The following is a 23710-nucleotide window of genomic DNA, read 5'->3' on the forward strand; positions in this document are numbered from 1 at the left end:
TGAAGTGTACCTTTCCCCCAGCCAGATACAGCTGACCTGTTGAGATGGTGAATTTGCTTCATGACTCATCCTGTTCTGATGTTTAGAGTGGAGAGGCTGGGTTCTTATTTTGGATTCTGTTTGCTCCCCTTTCCCAACCTGAAACATTGTTACTCCCCCCCCCCCTTCTTGCCTAAAATGTGAAATATGAATTTTTGTTTTTAAATGGTATGTTCCTATAACCAGGGGCCAAACTTGCTTAATGTAAGAGCCACATAGAATAAACATCAGATGTTTGAGAGCTGCAAGACAGGAAGGAAGGAAGAATAGATAGGTAGAAGGAAGGAAGGAAGGAAGGAAGGAAGGAAGGAAGGAAGGAAGGAAGGAAGGAAGGAAGGAAGGAAGGAAGGAAGGAAGGAAGGAAGGGTAGGTAGGGATGGATGGATGGATGGATGGATGGATGGATGGATGGATGGATGGATGGATAGGTAGGTAGGTAGGTAGGAAGGTAGGTAGGTGGATGATGGATGGATGGATGGATGGAAGGATGGATGGATGGATTAGATAGATGGCTGGATGGAAGAATGGATGGATGGATTAGATAGATGGATGGATGGATGGATGGATGGATGGATGGATGGATGGATTAGATAGATGGATGGATGGATGGATGGATGGATGGATGGATGGATGGATGGATGGATGGATGTGGGGGAGGTGAAAAGAAAGCAGCTTTAAGTGCATTCTCCAAGCTGGCCAACGGGGTGGTGGGGGCTTTGAGAGCTGCACAATATCTATGAAAGAGCCACATTCAACTATAATTGGCTCCTTTGCCACCACCTCGTTTCCTTTCTCTTCTGACTCCTGTACAGGGAAGAAAGGGCTCTGCCCATAGCGTTCCTTGCTTTCCTGTTGCTTGAACTGTTTTTTAATGTTTTATTGGTTGTAATGTATTGGTTGTCCTGACCTGGATGGCCCAGGCTGGTTTGATCTTGTCAGATCTCAGAAGCTAAGTGAGTTGGCCCTGGTGGGTACCTGGATGGGAGACCACCAGGGGAATCCATGGTTGCCATACAGAGGAAGCAATGGCCAACAAACCTTTGCTCTTCTTTTGCCTTGAAAACCCTATGGGTTTGCCCTAACCAGGGCTTTTTTTTGTAGCAGGAACTCCTTTGTTTATTAGGCTACACGCCCGATGTAGCCAATCCTCCTGGAGCTTACAGTAGGTCTTGTACTAAGAGCCCTGTAAGCTCTTGGAGGATTGGCTACATCAGGGGCATGTGGTCTAATATGCAAAGGCGTTCCTGCTACAAAGAAAGCCATGGCCGTAACTCAGGTGATTTGATTGAATTTCCCACCAATGTGTTTCTACTGCAATGGCTTGCCACCTTGGGAATATTCTTTCTTTCTTTCTTTCTTTCTTTCTTTCTTTCTTTCTTTCTTTCTTTCTTTCTTTCTTTCTTTCTTTCTTTCTTTCTTTCTTTCTTTCTTTCTTTCTTTCTTTCTTTCTTTCTTTCTCCCTTTCTTTCTCCCTCCCTCCCTCTTTCTTTCTTTCTTTCTTTCTTTCTTTCTTTCTTTCTTTCTTTCTTTCTTTCTTTCTTTCTTTCTTTCTTTCTTTCTTTCTTTCTTTCTTTCTTTCTTTCTTTCTTTCTTTCTTTCGATTTGTATTCGATTTCCAACATATCAAACAGTTAATATCAACAATGCATCAATAGATAAACAGTAAAACCGTTAAACAATTAAAACGTGTTAAAAGTTTAAGACGTTTTAATTTTTTAACAGTTTTACTGTTTACCTATTGATGCATTGTTGGTAAGACAATTGACGGTTGAGCCAATAGCTCGGATTTAATGTAAGTTAAGGCAGCGTGGATAAGGTAGGCATTAATTTAGGTGTCCGAGATGCCAGCTGTATCGGCCTGATTTCCTCCAATCCAGATCGTAGTCAGTAGTTAGATGGTATAGCTAAATAAGGATGCACGCCCGCCTCAGCCAAAAGTCTGGCAGAACAGCTCCGTCTTACAGGCTGAGAGACAGCTTGGTTAAGTGCGCGGACTCTTCTCTGGGAGAACCGGGTTTGATTCCCCACTCCTCCACTTGCACCTGCTGGAATGGCCTTGGATCAGCCATAGCTCTCGCAGAGCTGTCCTTGAAAGACCAGCTGCTGCAACAGCTCTCTCAGCCACACCTACCTCACAGGGTGTCTGCTGTGGGAGGGGGAAGGTAAAGGATATTGTGACCGCTCTGAGACTCTGAGATTCAGGGTATAGGAAAGGGAAGGTCCCCTGTGCAAGTACCAGTCGTTTCCGACTCTGGGGTGATGTTGCTTTCACGACGTTTTCACGGCAGACTTTTTAGGGGGTGGTTTGCCATTGTCTTCCCCAGCCATCTACACTTTCCCCGCAGCAAGCTGGGTGCTCATTTTACTGACCTCGGAAGGATGGAAGGCTGAGTCAACCTCGAGCCGGCTACCTGAAAACCCAGCTACCACCGGGGATCGAACTCAGGTTGTGAGCAGAGCTTAGGACTGCATTACTGCAGCTTTAACACTGTGCACTACGGGGCTCAGATTTCAGAGTATAGAGAAGGATGTAAATCCAATTACACTGAGAAAGAAGGAATGCAATAAAAATAATTCTTCTGTCTCTCTCCAAGGAACTCGTGGGTTGGAGTCCTGGGATGAGCTGGTAAGAATCGCTCACACGGAGTTCTCAGCACATCCCAAAATTGAAATCCCCAGAACTTTGCTTCCCCATCAACTTGCATCATGGGGATGGAGAGAAATGAGAAAGCTAATGGAATGGCTAATAGCAGCGTTGGTAAAGCTCAAAACTTTGTCTGTGAAAATGAGGTTCTCTGGTTCAATTGCGTGAATCAGCTTGCATCTGTTCCAGGTTTAGACCCAACTTGTAATTGCTAGGGCCCCAAGGATCTGAGGGATCTGGAGACCAAGTCCTATGAAGAAAGGCTGAAGGAGCTGGGCATGTTTAACCTGGAGAGGCGACTGCTGAGAGGTGATAGGATCACCATCTTGAAGTCCTTGAAGGGCTGTCATAGAGAGGATGGTGCAGAATTGTTTTCTGTGGCCCCAGAAGGTAGAACCAGAACCAAAGGGTTGAAATTAAATCAAAAGAGTTTCTGGCTCAACATTAGAAGATGAAGATATTGGATTTATATCCCGCCCTCCACTCCTAAGAGTCTCAGAGTGGCTTACAATCTCCTTTACCTTCCTCCCCCACAACAAACACCCTGTGAGGTGGGTGGGGCTGGAGAGGGCTCTCACAGCAGCTGCCCTTTCAAGGACAACCTCTGCCAGAGCTATGGCTGACCCTAGGCCATGCTAGCAGGTGCAAGTGGAGGAGTGGGGAATCAAACCCAGTTCTCCCAGATAAGAGTCCGCACACTTAACCACTACACCAAACTGGCTCTCCTGACCATTAGAACTTCCTGGCCGTTAGAGCGGTTCCTCAGTGGAACAGGCTTCCTCCTTGGGAGGTGGTGGGCTCTCCTTCCTTGGAGGTTTTTAGACAGAGGCTGGATGGCCATCTGACAGCAATGAGGATCCTGTGAATTTAGGGGGAAGTATTTGTGAATTTCCTGCGTTGTGCAGGGGGTTGATGACCCTGGAGGTCTTTTCCAACTCTATGATTCTAAGCCCTTCCTCCAAAATTGCCATTTTCTCCAGGGGAACTGATCTCTGTACTCTGGAGATCAGTTGTTATTCTGGGAGATCTCCAGGCCCCACCTGGAACTTGGCATCCCTACTTCAGTCTGGTCGAGATTCCTGAGAAGGACGACCACATTGCAGACTGAAGGTGGAGACTCGCCATTTCCAAGTTACTGTACGGAAAAAGGTCTGTGCTTACGGAAAGTTAGCAAGACTTGGATTTCTATCTACTGCACGAGGGCGTTTTTGTTTGTCTTGTTGTTGGCGGACAGTTTTGTGCATGTGGGGCGGGATTCCAAGATGACGTCCTCAACCCTGAGCCAGCAGTAGTACAATCTAGTCCACCACTCCAGGATTCTTCCAGATAGCCAGTTTGGTGTAGTGGTTAAGTGTGTGGACTCTTACCTGGGAGAACTGGGTTTGATTCCCCACTCCTTTATTAGCACCTGCTGGGATGGCCTTGGGTCAGCTATAGCTCTCGCAGAGTTGTCCTTGAAAGGGCAGCTGCTGGGAGAGCCCTCTTAGCCCCACTCACCTCACAGGGTGTCTGCTGTGGGGGGAGAAGATATAGGAGATTGTAAGCCACTGTTATTTGGAGTATAAATCTGCAGTCTTCTTCTTTCTTCTTCCATCTCCTTCTGATTCATGCATAGCTCAGGTCATACGAAAGAGAAGCCATGTTGGATCAGGCCAACATAAGAACATAAGAGAAGCCATGTTGGATCAGGCCAATGGCCCATCAAGTCCAACACTCTGTGTCACACAGTGGCAAAAAATGTTATATACACACATACACTGTGGCTAATAGCTACTGATGGACCTGTACTCCATATTTTTATCTAAACCCCTCTTGAAGGTGGCTATACTTGTGGCCGCCACCACCTCCTGTGGCAGTGAATTCCACATGTTAATCACCCTTTGGGTGAAGAAGTACTTCCTTTTATCCGTTTTAACCTGTCTGCTCAGCAATTTCATCGAATGCCCACGAGTTCTTGTATTGTGAGAAAGGGAGAAAAGTACTTCTTTCTCTACTTTCTCCATTCCATGCATTATCCTGTAAACCTCTATCATGTCACCCCGCAGTCGACGTTTCTCCAAGCTAAAGAGTCCCAAGCGTTTCAACCTTTCTTCATAGGGAAAGTGCTCCAGCCCTTTAATCATTCTAGTTGCCCTTCTCTGCACCTTCTCTAATGCTATAATATCCTTTTTGAGGTGCGGCGACCAGAACTGCACACAGTACTCCAAATGAGACCGCACCATCGATTTATACAGGGGCATTATGATACTGGCTGATTTGTTTTCAATTCCCTTCCTAATAATTCCCAGCATGGCATTGGCCTTTTTTATTGCAAACGCACACTGTCTTGACACTTTCAGTGAGTTATCTATCATGACCCCAAGATCTCTCTCTTGATCAGTCTCTGCCAGTTCACACCCCATCAACTTGTATTTGTAGCTGGGATTCTTAGCCCCAATGTGCATTACTTTGCACTTGGCCACATTGAACCGCATCTGCCACGTTGACGCCCACTCACCCAGCCTCAACAGATCCCTTTGGAGTTCCTCACAATCCTCTCTGGTTCTCACCACCCTGAACAATTTAGTGTCATCCGCAAACTTGGCCACTTCACTGCTCACTCCCAACTCTAAATCATTTATGAACAAGTTAAAGAGCATGGGACCCAGTACCGAGCCCTGCGGCACCCCACTGCTTACCGTCCTCCACTGCGAAGACTGCCCATTTATACTCACTCTCTGCTTCCTATTACTCAGCCAGTTTTTGATCCACAAGAGGACCTGTCCTTTTACTCCATGATTCTCAAGCTTTCTAAGGAGCCTTTGATGAGGAACTTTATCAAAAGCTTTCTGGAAGTCAAGGTAAACAACATCTATCGGGTCTCCTTTGTCCACATGTTTGTTCACCCCCTCAAAGAAATGCAACAGGTTAGTGAGGCAAGATCTTCCCTTGCAGAACCCATGCTGAGTCTTCCTCAATAACCCGTGTTCATCAATGTGCCTACTCATTCTGTCCTTGATAATGGTTTCTACCAACTTTCCCGGTATTGAAGTCAGACTGACTGGCCTGTAATTTCCCGGATCTCCTCTGAAACCTTTTTTAAAGATGGGGGTGACATTTGCTACCTTCCAGTCCTCAGGAATGGAGGCAGATTTCAATGAAAGATAGGCCAAGGGCCTATCCAGTCCAACACTCTGTGGCAAAAAACCAGGGGCTATCAGGAGGTCCACCAGTGGAACCAAAACACTAGAAGCCCATCCACTGTTTCCCCCCAAGTACCAAGAATAACAGAGTATCACTGCCTCAGACAGTGTTCCATTTATATATTGTGTGGCTAATAGCCACTGATGGACCTCTGCTCCAGATGTTTCTCCAATCCCGTCTTGAAGCTGTCTCTGCTTGTAACCTTCACCACTTCCTGCAATGGTGAATCCCATGTTTTAATTCCTCTTTGGGTGAAGAAGTAATTCCTTTGATTTCCTCTAAGTCTACTGCTCATTAATTTCATGGAGTGCCCATGAATTCTTGTATTGTGAAAAAGGGAGAAAAGTACTTCTTGCTCTATCTTCTCTATCCCATGCATAATTTTGTGAGCCTCTATCATTTCACCCTTCAATTGTTTCTCCAAACTAAAAGCCCTACATTATGTAGCCTTTCTTCATTGGGAAGGTGCTCCATCCCCTTAATCATTTGCCCTTTTCTGCACCTTTTTCAATGCTAAAATATATATTTTAGAGGTGTAGTGACCAACTGTACATAGTATTCCAAATAAGGACTCACTATAGAAGAAGAAGACAATAACGACTGTAGATTTATACCCCGCCCTTCTCTCTGAATCAGAGACTCAGAGCGGCTTACAATCTCCTATATCTTCTCCCCCCACAACAGACACCCCGTGAGGTGGGTGGGACTGAGAGGGCTCTCACAGAAGCTGCTCTTTCAAGGACAGAGAGCGGCCTACAATCTCTTTTCCCTTCCTCCCTCACAACAGACACCCTGTGAGGTGGGTGGGACTGAGAGGGCTCTCACAGAAGCTGCTCTTTCAAGGACAACTCCTGGGATAGCTATGGCTAACCCAAGGCCATTCTAGCAGCTGCAAGTGGAGAAGTGGGGAATCAAACCCGGTTCTCCCAGATAAGAGTCCGCGCACTTAACCACTACACCAAACTGAGTCTCAAGGGTCTTTCTTGGTGACGTCAGCGGAGAAAATTAATAGCATGGCTCATGTTATGTATTTGCTGTGTGATGTATTGCCTCTCACTGGGTTCTTGTTGCCTGAGCTTGAGACAGGCACTCCTTGCAAACCAGGATCCTGAAGCCTGGAAGAACTGGCCAGTCAGGATGCCGGCATGTAACAAAGATATGCAAATGAAAGATTCTGGAGTGAGCCAATAGGAATAACTTACCCACTAGGGGGGGCATGGCTAGCCTTTTGCCAGATTGTATATAGTTGCAGTTTTGCTTCTGTTCCTCTGTGACTGTTTTTTCTTGCAATAAAGTGTTCTTGTCCGATTCGGAGCTGGCTGAACTCACTTTATTTGAGTCCAGATCCTGCTTCAGCCACGCATAGCAACGTCAAGGACCCCAGGGACCAAAGGAACTGTGTCTTCCATGGATCCTGCCCTCCCTGTTGTAGATAATGACCGAAAACCAGAAAGTCCTGTTTGAATACGGGATCTCTGTCCCCCCCCCCACCGCCTTTCACCCATCTTTCCTTTCTCGCCTTCCCTCCGTTCTAGATTCACCAAGATGAAGACAGCTACCAACATCTACATCTTCAACCTGGCCTTGGCGGATACCCTGTGCCTGATGACCCTGCCTTTCCAAGGGACTGACACCTTCTTGGGGTCTTGGCCGTTTGGGAATGCGCTTTGCAAGATGGCCATCGCCATCGACTACTACAACATGTTCACCAGCACCTTCACCTTGACCATGATGAGCGTGGACCGATACATTGCCATCTGCCACCCCATCAAGGCGCTGGACATCCGCACCCCACACAAGGCCAAAGTCGTCAACGTCTGCATCTGGGCCTTGGCTTCCGTCTTCGGTATCCCGGTGATGGTGATGGGATCTACCGAAAAAGAAAATGGCGGTCAGTAAGATGTCATTCATCGAGAGTTCATGGTGGACCCCCATAGACTTCGTTCTTAACGCGGTCTTATGTTGGGGGGTCCCCAACCTTTTTGAGCCTGTGGTTACTTTTTAAATAATGCCGGATGGTGGGAGCAACCACAAAATGGCTACCACAAAGGGTGGGAACCACTATAAAATGGCTGCCGTAAGAGGTGGAGCCAGCCGCAAAAGCTCAGTGAGTGAGGTCATGCGTAACTCTAGTAGCAACTCTTGGTACTTGGGGGTGCAGTGGGAGGGCTTTGGGTGTCCTGGCCCTGCTGATGGACCTCCTGATGGCGCCCGGTTTTTTTTGGCTGCTGTGTGAGACAGTGTTGGACTGGATAGGCCACTGGCCTGATCCAACATGGCTTCTCTTATGTTCTTACTTTTTTGTTATTTTTGTTTGTATGTGTACATCCGGAACGCAGGGCTTTTTTTGTAGCAGGAACTCCTTTGCATATTGGACCACACCCCTCATCTGTAGCCAAACCTCCAAGAGCTTACAGGGCTCTTAGTACAGGGCCTACTGTAGACTCCAGGAGGATTGGCTACATCAGGGTTGTGTGGTCTAATATGCAAAGGAGTTCCTGCTACAAAAAAAAGCCCTGCCTGGAAGTCATGTTGACCTCTGGAAACTGACCCCTACTGGGGGCCTGGAGGAAATTCAGGGAGGTGGCTGAATAGAACCTGCCCCTGTCCCCCTGACTGGGTATTTCAAGGCAGTCTCCCATCCAAGTACTAACCACACAGTTCCTTGCTTAGCTTCCGAGATCCGCCGAGATGAGGCTTGTGTGGGCTATCCAGGTCAGGGTACTCTAGTAGCAGCTCTTCGACATCACAGGCAGAAGGAGTTGAATAGGATGCCTTTTAAAAATGAAAATATTGTTAATTTAATAGGGATTACTTAGATCTGATGAATGCAGACCATGAAGATAGAAGAGGAAGAAGACTGCAGATTTATACCCTGCCCTTCTCTCTGAATCAGAGACTCAGAGCGACTGACGATCTCCTATATCTTCTCCCCCCACAACAGACACCCTGTGAGGTGGGTGGGGCTGGAGAGGGCTCTGACAGAAGCTGCCCTTTCAAGGACAGAGAGCGGCCTACAATCTCCTTTCCCTTCCTCCCCCACAACAGACACCCTGTGAGGTGGGTGGGGCTGGAGAGGGCTCTCTCAGCAGCTGCCCTTTCAAGGACAGAGAGCGGCCTACAATCTCCTTTCCCTTCCTCCCCCACAACAGACACCCTGTGAGGTGGGTGGGGCTGGAGAGGGCTCTCACAGCAGCTGCCCTTTCAAGGACAGAGAGCAGCCTACAATCTCCTTTCCCTTCCTCCCCCACAACAGACGCCCTGTGAGGTGGGTGGGGCTAGAGAGGGCTCTCACAGCAGCTGCCCTCTCAAGGACAACCTCTGCCAGAGCTATGGCTGACCCAAGGCCATGCCAGCAGCTGCAAGTGGAGGAGTAGGGAATCAAACCCCGTTCTCCCAGATAAGAGTCCACACACTTAACCACTATACCAAACTGGCTCAGATACAAAACTGAGGTTTACCGAAGGAAGATTACGATGCTTGAACTAACATTTTTCGTGCCCACAGAGTAACACTGTGCTTTATAATCACAGTCAGACACAAACCGGAAAAAAGCTCAGTAGGAACTCATTTGCATATTAGGCCACACCTCCTGACTGCGTCCCTGTGCATTCCTGCTCTAAAAAAATCCCTGTATTTCAGAATGTTGCTGTGAGAATAAAATGAAGGAGGGAGGGACAAGGTGCATTTCTCTGAGCTTGTGGGAGGAAGAACATATAAAAATATACTAAATAAAGATGACCCATTGTGCAAAAACAGTAAACTTGGCATGAATGAATTACAAAAAGTGACAGAAATGATTTACATTTGTTCCGTTTGTCTACTTAATGCCGGTTGCCAATTTTTGACTTTTCTTGGTGCAGAATTTGGACTGCATAGAGGTCACTAGGAAGGAGTACACATAATCATTTTTTTTAAAAAAAATGATTGTAGAAGGATAAGAGGACACAAAGGGTGATAACAGATGGGCTTTTGGGGGCAGATAGGAGGTGTTTCAAGTTGAACCGGCTCAAAAAGAGCCATCCTGAACCCTCCACACTCTCCTCGGCAAGGCAGCCGCATAAGAACATAAGAGAAGCCATGTTGGATCAGGCCAATGGCCCATCCAGTCCAACACTCTGAGTCACACAGTGGCCAAAAAAACCCAGGTACCATCAGGAGGTCCACCAGCAGGGCCAGGACACTAGAAGCCCTCCCACTGTGCCCCCCCCCCCCCCCGCAAGCATCAAGAATACAGAGCATCACTTGCCCCAGACAGAGAGTTCCAACAATACACTGATGGACTTCTGCTCCATATGCTTATCCAATCCTCTCTTGAAGCTGGCCATGCTTGTAGCCACCGCCACCTCCTGTGGCAGTGAGTTCCACGTGTTAATCCCCCTTTGGGTGAAGAAGGACTTCCTTTTATCAGTTCTAACCCGACTGCTCAGAAATTCCATTGAGTTCCCACAAGTTCTTGTATTGTGAGAAAGGGAGAAAAGTCCTTCTTTCTCTACCTTCTCTATCCCATGCATAATCTTGTAAACCTCTATCATGTCACCCCGCAGTTGACGTTTCTCCAAGCTAAAGAGCCCCAAGCGTTTTAACCTTTCTTCATAGGGAAAGTGCTCCATCCCATCTGTGAGGCAACTAGGCGTGATCAGACGGGGGGGGGAGGGGTGCCTCAGAGGCTGGACTGCTCTTTTTCTCCCCCAACGAGTCATGCGCTCATGCCCTCAAGCACTCTGGGTAGTTTTTATTAGGGCTTTTTTTTCTAGCAGGAATTTCTTTAAAGTTGTGAGCTACTGCATAAATTAGTGTGCTCTGGGGTCATCCTTCTTGAGCTAAGACGAAAATGTGCGAGTTGGAGGCTAAAAATCTGTGGGCTAGCTGACACTAATTCAGCTTAGAGGGAAGGAAACACTGCTCACAGGGTGTCTGTTGTGGGGAAGGGGGGTAAAGGAGATTGTAAACCGCTCTGAGACTCTGAGATTTGGAGTGAAGGGTGGGGTAGGAATCCAATATCATCATCTTCTTCTTTTCTTCTTCTTTTAAATAATAAAAAAAGTTTATTTCAATAAACAGATTAACATTATGGATCATAGTCAAAATAATAATCAAAAGCATGATCTAACAAAGTCAGCTAGTCCCCAGTGAACATCCAAATGAACCACAAGTACAAACCGTGCAAAATCACTTTAAAAACTAATTAATGCCAGACCGGTACATTATTTGCAGTTGAACCAAAATTCCCACAAGAAAATTTATCCAGAAAAGGGGACCGCTTAGCTAAAATAGTTGATCTTCAATGCGAAGTACGACCCCTTCAAAATTACGTGTAATTTTGTCCAAAACAAAATACTCTCAGCATTTGCTTAACCAGGCCACCAATAAAGGAACTGAATTCTGTCTCCAATGTAACGCAATAGCATACTTAGCCACACTGAGCAGCGAAGAAATCAACTCCTTTAATTCAGAGAGTCTAAAATCATCCCAAATGTTTAGCAGACAAATTTTAAGGGATAATGGAATCCTTAAAGGTAAAGGTAGTCCCCTGTGCAAGCACCAGTTGTTTCCAACTCTGAGGTGACGTTGCTTTCACGTTTTCATGGCAGACTTTACGGGGTGGTTTGCCATTGCCTTCCCCAGTCATCTACGCTTTCCCCCCAGCAAGCTGGGGACTCATTTGACCGACCTCGGAAGGATGGAAGGCTGAATCAACCTCGAGCTGGCTACCTGTGCCCAGCTTCCGCCAGGAGCAAACAGGTCGTGAGCAAAGCTTAAGACTGCAGTACTGTAGCTTTACCACTCTGCGCCACGGGGCTCTTATGGAATCCTTGCTCCCGTAATATTAAAAAATTCCATAACGACTTGTGGCCAGAATGAAGAAATCAGTGAACACGTCCGCCTCAATTTGGACATGTTCTTCCATTTGGAACGGGTGTCTTCTTTATGAACCGCAGGCGTTGCTTTCTGAACCTCCTGACCTAAAAAAGCTTTCTCTAGCTGCATCTCAGAGCAGTGGCCTGAACCGCTGAGTGTGGCACTGCAGCTTCCGCTGTTCTATAAAACAGAACGCCGCAGGGTTATGAACTCCCCTTCTGCCACTTGACAGCAAAGGGAAGAAATCCTCCGGGCTCCCCTTCCTCCAATCTTGCCTTCCCATGAGTGACAGAAGCAGAATGATCCTCCACCATGTTCTTATTGCTTCCCCTACAAGACTCTGGGGGGCCGTGTTTTCTTTTCCTGACTGCTTCCAAGTGTGACATAATTCCGGCTAATCTTGGGTTTACATGGGTTTGGTGGGGATTTAAAACCGGTGGTGACATATGACTCAAGCTCCCCAAACGGTTTGGGGAATTAAGGAGAAAGGGAAGGATCTCGGCGGTGCCGTGAAGACCAGTGATTCATGTTCCTGCAGCCTGCCGGCGGATTAGGCTGAACGCAGCTCTATCGGCGGGACTGCTAAATTCATTCATAAGAACTGATATCTAGTTGTCCGTCTGTTTGTCCCCTCCGTATATGCATACGTGTGCACAGGGCTTTGTTTGCGTACGCAGGGCCAGTTTGGTGTAATGGCTAAGCGTGCAGACTCTTATGTGGGAGAACCGGGTTTGATTCCCCCACTTCTCCACTTGCAGCTGCTGGAATGGCCTTGGGTCAGCCATAGCTCTGGCAGAGGTTGTCCTTGAAAGGGCAGCTTCTGGGAGAGCCCTCTCCAGCCCCACCCACCTCACAGGGTATCTGTTGTGGGAAGAGAAGATAGAGGAGTTGTCCTTGAAAGGGCAGCTTCTGAGAGACAGCTCTTAGCCCCACCCACATCGCAGGGTGTCTGTTGTGGGGGGGAGAAGATATAGGAGATTGTAAGCCGCTCTGAGTCTGATTCAGAGAGAAAAGCGGGGTCAAAATCGGCAATTCTTCTTGTGGAAAAGGACCAGCAGGAACTCATTTGTATATTAGGCCACACCCCCTGACATCACAACTCCTAGGAGGAAACCTGGGGCTGGGTTACCAGCCTCTACCTTGGCACTATATGCCTGGTTACGGACAGGCAGTTTAAGCCACCCCAGGGACAGCAGGCAAGCAGATCTAAGAAGTGTGTCCAAATGCACACAGCCGCCTGCCGTCCCTGTCCTATACTCACCCCATCCTGGCCAGCGGAGAAGCCGTCTCAGAAAAGTACCACTTCCAAAGTGGTACCTAATTTCTGAGTCTCAGCAATAGTCTGTGCGAAAAGGATCTCGGGGTTTTAGTGGACCATATGCCGAACATGAGTCAACAATGTGATGCGGTGGCTAAAAAGGCAAATGCAATTTTGGGCTGTATCAACAGAAGTAGAGTGTCCAGATCACGTGAAATGATGGTATTGCTTTACTCTGCTCTGGTAAGACCTCACCTGGAGTCTTGTGTTCAGTTTTGGGTACCACATTTTAAGAAGGATATAGACAAGCTGGAATGGGTTCAGAGGAGGGCCACAAAGATGGTGAGGGGTCTGTAGACCAAGTCCTATGAAGAAAGGTTTGAAGGAGCTGGGCTTGTTGAGCCTGGAGAGGAGGCAGCTGAGAGGTGATGTGATCACCATCTTCAAGTCCTTGAAGGGCTGTCATACAAAGGATGGTGTGGAATTGTTTTCTGTGGCCCCAGAAGGTCGGACCAGAACCAATGGGTTGAAATTAAATCAAAAGAGTTTCCAGCTCAACATTAGGAAGAACTTCCTGACCGTTAGAGCGGTTCCTCAGTGGAACAGACTTCCTCGGGAGGTGGTGGGCTCTCCTCCCTTGGAAGTTTTTAAACAGGCTAGATGGCCATCTCAGCAATGAAGATCCTGTGAATTTAGGGAGAGGTGTTTGTGAGTTTCCTGCATTGTGCAAGGGGTTGGACTAGATGACCCTTGAGGTTCCAACTCTATGATTTTATGATCTGGACAGCCGGAAAACACTTGGGGAGCGCCTAGGGAGTTGCAGATGGATGTAGGAGCGCTCTGAAGAGCCAGTTTGGTGTAGTGGTTAAGTGTGCGGACTCTTATCTGGGAGAACCGGGTTTGATTCCCCACTCCTCCACTTGAACCTGCTGGCATGGCCTTGGGTCAGCCATAGCTCTGGCAGAGGTTGCCCTTGAAAGGACAGCTGCTGTGAGAGCCCTCTCAGCCCCATCCACCTCACAGGGTGTCTGTTGTGGGGGAGGAAGGGAAAGGCGATTGTAGGCCGCTCTCTGTGCTTGAAAGGGCAGCTGCTGTGAGAGCCCTCTCCAGCCCCACCCACCTCACAGGGTGTCTGTTGTGGGGGAGGAAGGGAAAGGAGATTGTAGGCTGTTCTCTGTCCTCAAAAGGGAAGCTGTTGTGAGAGCCCTCTCCAGCCCCACCCACCTCACAGGGTGTCTGTTGTGGGGGAGGGAAAGGAGATGGTAGGCCGCTTTCTGTCCTTGAAAGGGCAGCTGCTGTGAGAGCCCTCTCCAGCCCCACCCACCTCACAGGGTGTCTGTTGTGGGGGAGGAAGGGAAAGGAGATTGTGAGCCGCTCTGAGACTCTTCGGAGTGGAGGGCGGGATATAAATCCAATATCTTCATCTACCTCACAGGGTGTCTGTTGTGGGGGGAAGGGAAAGGAGATTGTGAGCCGCTCTGAAACTCTTCGGAGTGGAGGGTGGGATATAAATCCAATATCTTCATCTACTTCACAGGGTGTCTGTTGTGGGGGAGAAAGGTGAAGGAGATTGTGAGCCGCTCTGAGACTCTTCAGAGTGGAGGTTGGGATATAAATCCAATATCTTCACAGGGTGTCTGTTGTGGGGGGGCGGGGAAAGGTAAAGGAGATTGTGAGCCGCTCTGAGACTCTTCGGAGTGGAGGTCGGGATATAACTCCAATATCTTCATCTACCTCACAGGGTGTCTGTTGTGGGGGAGGGAAAGGAGATTGTAGGCCGCTTTCTGTCCTTGAAAGGTCAGCTGCTGTGAGAGCCCTCTCCAGCCCCACCCACCTCACAGGGTGTCTGTTGTGGGGGGGGGGGAAGGTAAAGGAGATTGTGAGCCGCTCTGAGACTCTTCGGAGTGGAGGGCGGGATATAAATCCACTATCTTCATCTACCTCACAGGGTGTCTGTTGTTGTGGGAGGGGGAAGGGAAAGGAGATTGTGAGCTGCTCTGAGATTCTTCGGAGTGGAGGGCGGGATATAGATGCAATATCATCTTCTTCTTCTCCAGGGCACACGCAGCCCGTCCCTGTTCCAGGGCATGGAATGTGTTGTCTGGAGGCAGCAGTGTGTTTCACCGGCTCACTTCCGGGCCAGCTAGCTGTGCCCTGAGCCGGCAGTGTGGACCCAGACCATCCTGCTATCTCTCTATCATTCTGGGAATACATGAAGAAAAGTGGTAGGGTGGCATTAGAGAGTGCAGGATGATATGCAACGCAGAAAACTCCTGCTGTTAAACCACTGGAACAAACAAACAAGTAACAGGGATGAAATGAAACGAATAAAGCAAAAAGCCTCCGCGTAAACCCCTGGAAGCGGCGTTCTGTATCATTACCATTTTTTTGGTGTGGATTCCCTTGTCTCAGGCTTACTTCCACAACTATATGAGATACAGAATTGCATTTTAAGAGGCATAAAGACTCCACAACAGCTGTAAGCGGCTACATGTGCCACAAATATATGTATTATATTGTTAATTTCTGTGTTGAACGCTGTGATGATAAACCTTGCAGGCATTGGCATGAAATGATAACAGTGCATAGATCCAGGTGGCCAGCCGTGTTGGTTTGAGTAGGAGTCCAGTACCACCTTTAAGGCCAACCAAGTTTTATTCAGAACGTAAGAAGAATACATTGGATTTATATCCCGCCCTCTGCTCTGAATCTCAGAGTCTCAGAGCGGCCTACAATCTCCTTTCCCTTCCTCCCCTACAACAGACACCCTGTGAGGTGGGTGGGGCTGGAGAGGGCTCTCCCAGCAGCTGCCCTTTCAAGGCCAGAGAGCGGCCTACAATCTCCTTTCCCTTCCTCCCCCACAACAGACACCCTGTGAGGTGGGTGGGGCTGGAGAGGGCTCTCACAGCAGCTGCCCTTTCAAGGACAGAGTCTCAGAACGGCCTACAATCTCCTTTCCCTTCCTCCCCCACAACAGACACCCTGCGAGGTGTGTGGGGCTGAGACGGCTCTCACAGCAGCTGCCCTTTCAAAGACAACCTCTGCCAGAGCTACGGCTGACCCAAGGCCATTCCAGCAGCTGCAAGTGGAGGAGTGGGGAATCACGCCCGGTTCTCCCAGATAAGTCAGCACACTTCACCACTACACCAAACTGGCTCTCACGTGTGCATGCACACTTCTTCAGACGAGATGAAAGCGCATGTCATTATTGTCTTGAATCTTTGGTATGGCTGGAAAGGAAGGTATGTTACATTATGGGGAAAACAGTGACATCCGTTTTGAGCAGACACTCTTTGTCTTTCTTGCCTCTGCAGATATCGACTGCCTGATCAGGCTCCCTGACCCAGTGGGTTACTGGGATCCGGTGTTTGGCATCTGCATCTTCCTCTTCTCCTTTCTGATCCCCGTCACGATCATCACCATTTGCTACAGCCTCATGATCAGGCGCCTGAAGAACGTCCGCGTTCTCTCCGGATCGAAAGAGAAGGACCGGAACCTCCGACGCATCACTCGGATGGTCCTCGTGGTGGTGGCCGTCTTCGTTATCTGCTGGACCCCTGTCCAGATCTTCGTCCTGGTCCGAAGTCTCGGCGCCAAGACCGACAACGAGGTCAACCTCACCATCTTGTGCTTCTGCACCGCGCTGGGCTACGCCAACAGCAGCTTGAACCCGGTCCTCTACGCGTTCCTGGACGAGAACTTCAAGACGTGCTTCAAGAAGTTCTGCTTCCCGTCCGCTTTTAGGAAGGAACTCCAGATGTCCAACCGGATGTGCAGCATCGCCAAGGATGTGGCTTATGCCTGCAAGAACTCAGACGAGACTAACAATCCGGCATGACTAGGCGTGGAAATCCCCATGGTGCCTGTCAGCCAGCAGAGCCCGACGACACCCACGTCGGAGCTAACCCAGATAACGGCTCTCTGATACAGGAGCATTTTTGACCGAGGAATGAAGACTCACAGGCGCATGGGGAGGAGGAACCCCATTAAAGTTTCACTCTTGCGGGACAGAAAAACGAGCCAATGGACCTCAGATTGACACATTCCCTTCTCTTTAAATACCGTATCGCAGCAGGCCATTGGATGCCGGACGCTTTCCGTGTCTTTGCGAAGCGCTCGGAATGAAAGATTACTGCCAAGCTTGGCTCCGGCTGGGCTTTGCAGCTGCTGTCATGACACGGGGGAAACGTGGCGGAGAGAAGAGAACATTAATTGCTTGTACAGCCCGGGATGCTTCAGCGGATCACCAGACGCTGCTGGTTGACGAGAAGTTGCATGGGAATTGCTGGCACACTCCAGAGCTGAGCGTTGTTCGAGCTGAAGCACAGATTGGCAGCAAGAGAGAACAGTTCCCTAAATCGTTGTTGAGGAGGAGAAGAAATGAACCATGTGTTTTTGCCTACCGGCCACGAGGCCCAGAGACATTATTTCATGCGTTCGACTATTTGAAGTGTGCATCCTTTGATTAATAGACGAGGCGAGTTGATGCACACGACGTATGTCTTGCATTAAAAAAACCCAAAAACACAGAATCCGTGCACACATACCAACGTCCTCCCTTCAACGATGCAAAGGTTTACGCGGAGCATCGGCAGAGACCACAGTGACAATTTTAGCCACTTTGATTAATGCTCATCGGAAGGATTTTACGCAATGCAGCAGTGACGGTCATGGGAGAACATGACCAGAATAAAATCAAGGGATAAAATCAGGGCGACGAAGCATCATTTCATGCAACAGCTGCAGAAGGGATGAGGAGCGAAGAGTTGGTTGTCGCTTCCCCCCCCCCCCCCCCCGTATTATCCTACGACAAACTGTGGCAGATGCGTTTACGCGTGTCGCGTCTCCAAGGAGAGGGACGCAGATCGCTGTTTAAACCTAATTGCTGTTTCATATTGCTGTGCAGCTACCAAGCAGGTTTCCTGATGGAAACCCGAGATGACGCATTTAGTCCATTAAATGAATTTCGAATGTCTTAATATGCAAAGAACAAATGTTTTGTCACGGGCAGGTTGAAACGGGGAATCCAAAGGTCTTGTGTGCATGCAGGTGGACTTAGGGGCATTGTGGGAAAACTTGGAAGCATCGCCCCAGTGGATCCGACTCGATTCCATTTTGTCTGGCCAGTGTGTGCTTTTAACAGAGACTTGATCTGTTCACGAAGGAATGTGAATCGAGCGGCTTTCTTCTCCTGTTTATCCCCGGCTTCAAATATTCAGAAATATAGTTGTTATTCAGCTTCCTGTAATGAAAATATTGTTTGTGTGTGTGTATGTGTGTTTGGGGCGGGGAGGTTATTTTAATGACATTACAGAAGGAACAGTAAGTGGGGTGATTGGTTTTTACTTCAAGGGTTCAAGGGGAAAACTGATCAAAATCATTTTTATTTGGCTGCTATGGATAAATGGATCGATAGAGGCATGGATAAACCTAATGGAAAATCAGTTACCCAGCACGCATTTTTAAAAAGCATTAGAAAATGTAGCAGTTTATGATAGTAACTTGGTTTTCTTACTTATCATTTTTAGGGGGTGAGTCAGCCTTCTGGAGCACGGGCAGAAAGCAGGCTGAGTTATGGCTCCCAGCCTCCAGGTGGGGCATGTCAATATCGCTGATTTCCACATGGCAGAGATTAGTTCCCACTGGAGGAAATGATGGCTTTGGAGGGCTGCCTTTGTGGCATTATACCTTGCTGAGGTACCTCCCCTCCTGAAATCCCGCCTTCCTCAGACCCCTCTCCCAAAGTTCCGGGAATTTTTAAAGCCAGAGTTGAAAACCCTAAGAAGATGTTACTGGATTTATATCCCCCCCTCCACTCCAGATCTCAGAGCGGCTCACAATCTCCTTTATCTTCCTTCCCCCACAACAGACACCCTGTGAGGTAGATGAAGATGTTGGATTTATATCCCACCCTCCACTCCGAAGAGTCTCAGAGCGGCTCACAATCTCCTTTACCTTCCACCCCCACAACAGACACCCTGTGAGGTAGATGACGATATTGGATTTATATCCCGCCCTCCACTCCGAAGAGTCTCAGAGCGGCTCACAATCTCCTTTACCTTCCTCCCCCACAACAGACACCCTGTGAGGTGGGTGGGGCTGGAGAGGGCTCTCACAGCAGATGCCCTTTCAAGGACAGAGAGCGGCCTACAATCTCCTTTCCCTTCCTCCCCCACAACAGACACCCTGTGAGGTGGGTGGGGCTGGAGAGGGCTCTCACAGCAGCTGCCCTTTCAAGGACAGAGAGCGGCCTACAATCTCCTTTCCCTTCCTCCCCCACAACAGACACCCTGTGAGGTGGGTGGGGCTGGAGAGGGCTCTCACAGCAGCTGTCCTTTCAAGGACAACCTCTGCCAGAGCCATGGTTGACCCACGGCCATTCCAGCAGGTGCAAGCGGAGGAGTGGGGAATCAAACCCGGTTCTCCCCGATAAGAGTCCGTGCACTAAACCACTACACCAAACTGGCCCTTTCAAGGACAGCTCTTACGAGAGCCATGGCTGACGCAAGGCCATTCCAGCAGCTGCAGGTGGAGGAGTGGGGAATCAAACCCGGTTCTCCCTGATAAGAGTCCGCACACTTAACCACATCACCAAACTGGCTCTCTAAGCCTCATGCTACTGCAAATGAGAAACACGGGAGACTTGGGTAGCATCCAGGGCAGACCTGTGGCTGGTGAATGCACAAGTGTGTCTTATACAGAAATGATGTCATCAGCCACACATTTGCTCCAGCTGATAGAACCCCTTGGTGATGTCACATGACCTTGTCTTTTGGGTTGCAGCTCAGGGCAAGGGATCTCACAGATCAGAAGCAGACCGTAAAAGAAGACAATAGATTTATACCCTGCCCTTCTCTCTGAATCAGAGTCTCAGAGTGGCTTACAATATCTTCTTCCCCCACAACAGACACGCTGTGAGGTAGGTGGGGCTGAGAGAACTTTCACAGAAGCTGCCCTTTCAAAGACAGCTATGAAAGAGCTCTGGCTGACCCAAGGCCATTCCAGCAGCTGCAAGTGGAGGAGTGGGGAATCAAACCCACTTCTCCCAGATGAGAGTCCACACACTTCACCTCTATGGATGGTCCTCTCCTCTGGTGCAAACAAAGAGGCAAGAGGCTCTTTTTAGGAACTGATCCCTGAGATCCAACCCACTGTCTGCTTTCCTCCTGGTTACATCTGCCAACAGGGGCGGCGTTTAACTCTTTTCCCATTGCCCGTTATGTTACAAATCCTTCCCCTAGCTCCTTGTCCGGAAGTCTACTGGGAGGAGTAACTGACTAGAGGCATTTCAGTAGAAGAACGGCAAGGGAGAGCAGAGTTAAGTAGTTCCCCCCCTTATGGCTTTCCTCTAGAACAGTGGTCCTCAACCTTTTTGGCACCAGGGACCGGCGACCTGCCCACCACGGCCCCAGGGCTGGCAGGGTGGGGGAACTGAATTTGGCCTTCCCCCCCTTCCCCGCCATGCAGCCTCACCGCCCCCTCCCCCCCCCCCCGTGGCGCCTCCTCCTCCCTCCGTTTTTATGATGTTAAGCTGGAAAGTGCCTTCCGGGCTCTTTAAAAGCTTGTTCAGCGGTCACCTGCCAGGGGAGGGGTGAGCTTTTAAAGAGCCCAGAAGGTGCCTTTCCTGGCTTAACATCGTAAAAACAGAGAGAGGGGGGGGGCTGGCGGCCCAGTTGCTGACGGGCCACGGACCGGTACCAGTCCAGGGCCCGGGGGTTGGGGATCCCTGCTCTAAAACAGGGGTGTCGAATTCATTTGTTATGAGAGATGGATCTGACACAAATGAGACCTTGTCGGGCTGAGCCATGTCGAGCTGGGCTGTGGGTGTCCCTATTTAATATTAGGTAGCAGAGATGGAAACTTTATAAAGGACACAGACAAAAGCAATTAAAGATTTATTTTTTTTTTTAAAAAAAAACTTAAAACAAAACAGGCATAAAACATTATCTCTTGTTGGTCTTAAAGGTGCTTTCTTTGTATCTCTCCCAGGGGATCCAGGGACAAAGGACAAGGAAGGTCTGGCTCTTTTCTTCATTCCCTAGGGGACCAGGAGAGGGGGAGCCCCAGCCAATAGAAGGAAGAGAGGTTTGGCTCAGTAACTCTGCTGTGTGATTGAGAGAGCCTGGCAAAGCAAGCTCTTCCTCCCCAAGGGAGGAGCCTCAGCCAATGGAGAAAATGGAGACTTTGCTCTGTAGTTCCTGTGCTATTGAGCAAGCCTCGCAAAGCAAGCTGTGATGCAGAAGGAAGCTAGAGAGAGGGAGAAGGAAGCAGACAGCAGCCAGTTGCTCGGGGGGCCTGATAGGAGCCTTCCAAGGGCCTGATTTGGCCCCCGGGCTACATGTTTGACACCCCTGCTAACTGGCCCCGGGGGGGTTGTTACATTCATTTGTGTGTATGATGTGTGCTTGAGGCCATGAGACCTTTCCTAATTGTGCCTGAGAAAATGGAATCGTGTCTTTCTTTTCATAGCATGACAAAAGGAGACTACCGATCAGTCTTTTTTAATTTATTTTAAAGTCAATCTGGAGGGAATGAATCCGAAACAAAAAGAGGAGTGACGTTTTCCTTTTCCTCCTACAGAGACTGTACAGACTTCTTGTAGAAATCTTTCTGATCCTATGGTGCAACGTGACGATGTAATGTCTTTCGCGCGTCAACGTGCGAGACGCTGCGGCGCTTTCCTACCTGCCGCAGTGCAATCGACGCTGCTCTTTCGCTAGGTTTCGCTGGCCCTCTTCTCTTCCGTTGGGGCTCTGGGAGCAGTGACCTTGCCACAGGTGTTAAATCCTTGAAGCTAATGCGAGAGGCTGAGGAAAAAAGAAGAAGGAACGGCCTGTTTTGAGAACAGCTGGAAAACTCTCGGCACGCGGCCAGTAAACTGTTAAGGTTCCTTGCTAATTTGTGAAGCAGGAGACAAAGCTGTAACAGACACGTGGTGACAAGCAGCAACGCAGCAATTCCCTCACGAGAGACCCAAAAGTAATGATAATATTTGTTGGATTGATTTATTGCTCTTTCTCCTGGCAGCTCAGGGTAACATCATCGTCGTCGTCATCATCAGTAGTAGTAATAGTGGTGTAGTAAGACTAGTAGTAACGCTGGTGGTAGTAGTAGTAGTTTTTATTGGATCCCATGGATCTGTTTTGCTAGTGATGGCACTTTCCTCTGATGCAAGAGTCTTACAGAGGAAGGCCCTAGGGTTGCCAAGTTTTAACTCACAAAGTACCTGGGGACTTTGAGTGTGGAGCCAGGAGACTTTCCCTAAAATAAATAAGTGAAGATACAGCAGTGTAATCCCCCTGAATATAGTCTTCATTTCCTCATCCCTAAGCAGCTGCACATCAGTGTATACCCTCTCTCGCCTTCTCTTTCTCTCTCTCTCTCTCTCGCTCTCTCTGTGTGAGAGAGAAACCAAAATAAACAGTTTGCAATCCCACACTTAGGTAGTCTCACTGGGGCAATTTACTCACAAGTTGCTGAAGTTCCAGGTTTTTCAGACTAACCGGGAAACCAAAGGTTCTAATTTACCCTGTACTGTGCAAACAACTTCTGAAAAGACTGTAAAACAAACAGAAGGTCCAGGCTGCTTTCACAGCTACTGGGAGCAGCCATGTTGTTCTACCGGCTCGCCACGTCCCCATTCAACCTGGCCTCTACAAATTTAAAGGCACAGGCACACCATCTAAAAAGTAAGCCTTTCCAAGTGTCTTCTTAAGCCTTCTGAAGTGGAAAAGCACATGGTGGCTGACTGGGAGGGAGAAGGAGCCTGCAAAACCCAGAGATCCTCCACTAGGACATGGGGATTGGCAAGCCTAGAAGGCCCCCTGGGACAGCAGAAAGGGGCCCCTGTTGATGGAATTGATCAAGCCTCAGATTCAGTGGGAGCTCACAGGAGCACAGCTCCTGAACCTTCCTGAGAGTCCCACCTCCTCCTGAGAGTTCCACCTCCTTGTCCATTGAATAGTCTGTGCAGCTGCATAACAATCCCTGGAGGAGCTCCACCACCTATTTTTCTACAAAACGACCCCTGGAATCGATCATCTGCGTAACAATAATAACGATGATGACGGTACACCTAAAAGTTCTAAACGTATTTTTAAAAGTTTTTAAAGTACTGAAGTATTAAAAACAGGCTTAGCCCTGCAAACATACTTGCAATCTAACTCAAGTTGAAAGGACCATCTCATCTCCCCCACCCCCTCCCTGCACAACAACTCTGTGAAGTAGGAAAGATAGCTCATGGTTACCCAGCAAGTTTCATAAAAACATCAGAAGAGCCCTGCTGGATCAGACCAGTGGTCCATCTAGTCCAGCATCCTGCCTCACGCAGCGGCCAACCGGTTCCTCTGGAGGGCCAGCAACGGCATAGAGGCCAAGGCTTTCATAAGAACATCTGAAAAACCCTGCTGGATCAGACTAGTGGTTCATCTAGTCCAGCCTCCTGTCTCACACAGTGGCCAACTAATTCCTCTGGATGGCCAACAACAGGACAGAGAGGCTGAGGCCTTCCTAAGAACATCAAAAGAGCCCTGCTGGGTCAGACCAGTGAGGGTCCATCTAGTCCAGCCTCCTGTCTCACACAGTGGCCAACCAGTTCCTCTGGAGGGCTAACAACAGGGCAGAGAGGCCGAGGCCTTCATAAGAACATCAGAAGAGCCCTGCTGGGTCAGACAAGTGAGGGTCCATCTAGTCCAGCATCCCGTCTCACAGAGTGGTCATCCGGT

General features: G+C 48.8%; 1 protein-coding gene across 1 annotated transcript in view; it reads left to right on the plus strand.

Annotated features, from left to right (window-relative positions):
- Positions 1-17014, plus strand: part of OPRL1 (opioid related nociceptin receptor 1) — a 40880-nt gene extending 23866 nt beyond the window's left edge. Inside the window, exons 2-3 of the mRNA XM_060230607.1 lie at positions 7402-7757; positions 16301-17014. Of these exons, the coding sequence (XP_060086590.1) occupies positions 7402-7757; positions 16301-16824 (880 nt within the window). The 3' untranslated portion in view covers positions 16825-17014. The remainder of the gene's footprint in view (positions 1-7401; positions 7758-16300) is intronic.
- The last annotated feature ends 6696 nt before the right edge of the window (positions 17015-23710 follow it).

The sequence above is a fragment of the Heteronotia binoei genome, chromosome 2 (assembly GCF_032191835.1).
Source record: "Heteronotia binoei isolate CCM8104 ecotype False Entrance Well chromosome 2, APGP_CSIRO_Hbin_v1, whole genome shotgun sequence".
In the NCBI taxonomy this organism is placed as follows: Eukaryota; Metazoa; Chordata; class Lepidosauria; order Squamata; family Gekkonidae; genus Heteronotia; species Heteronotia binoei.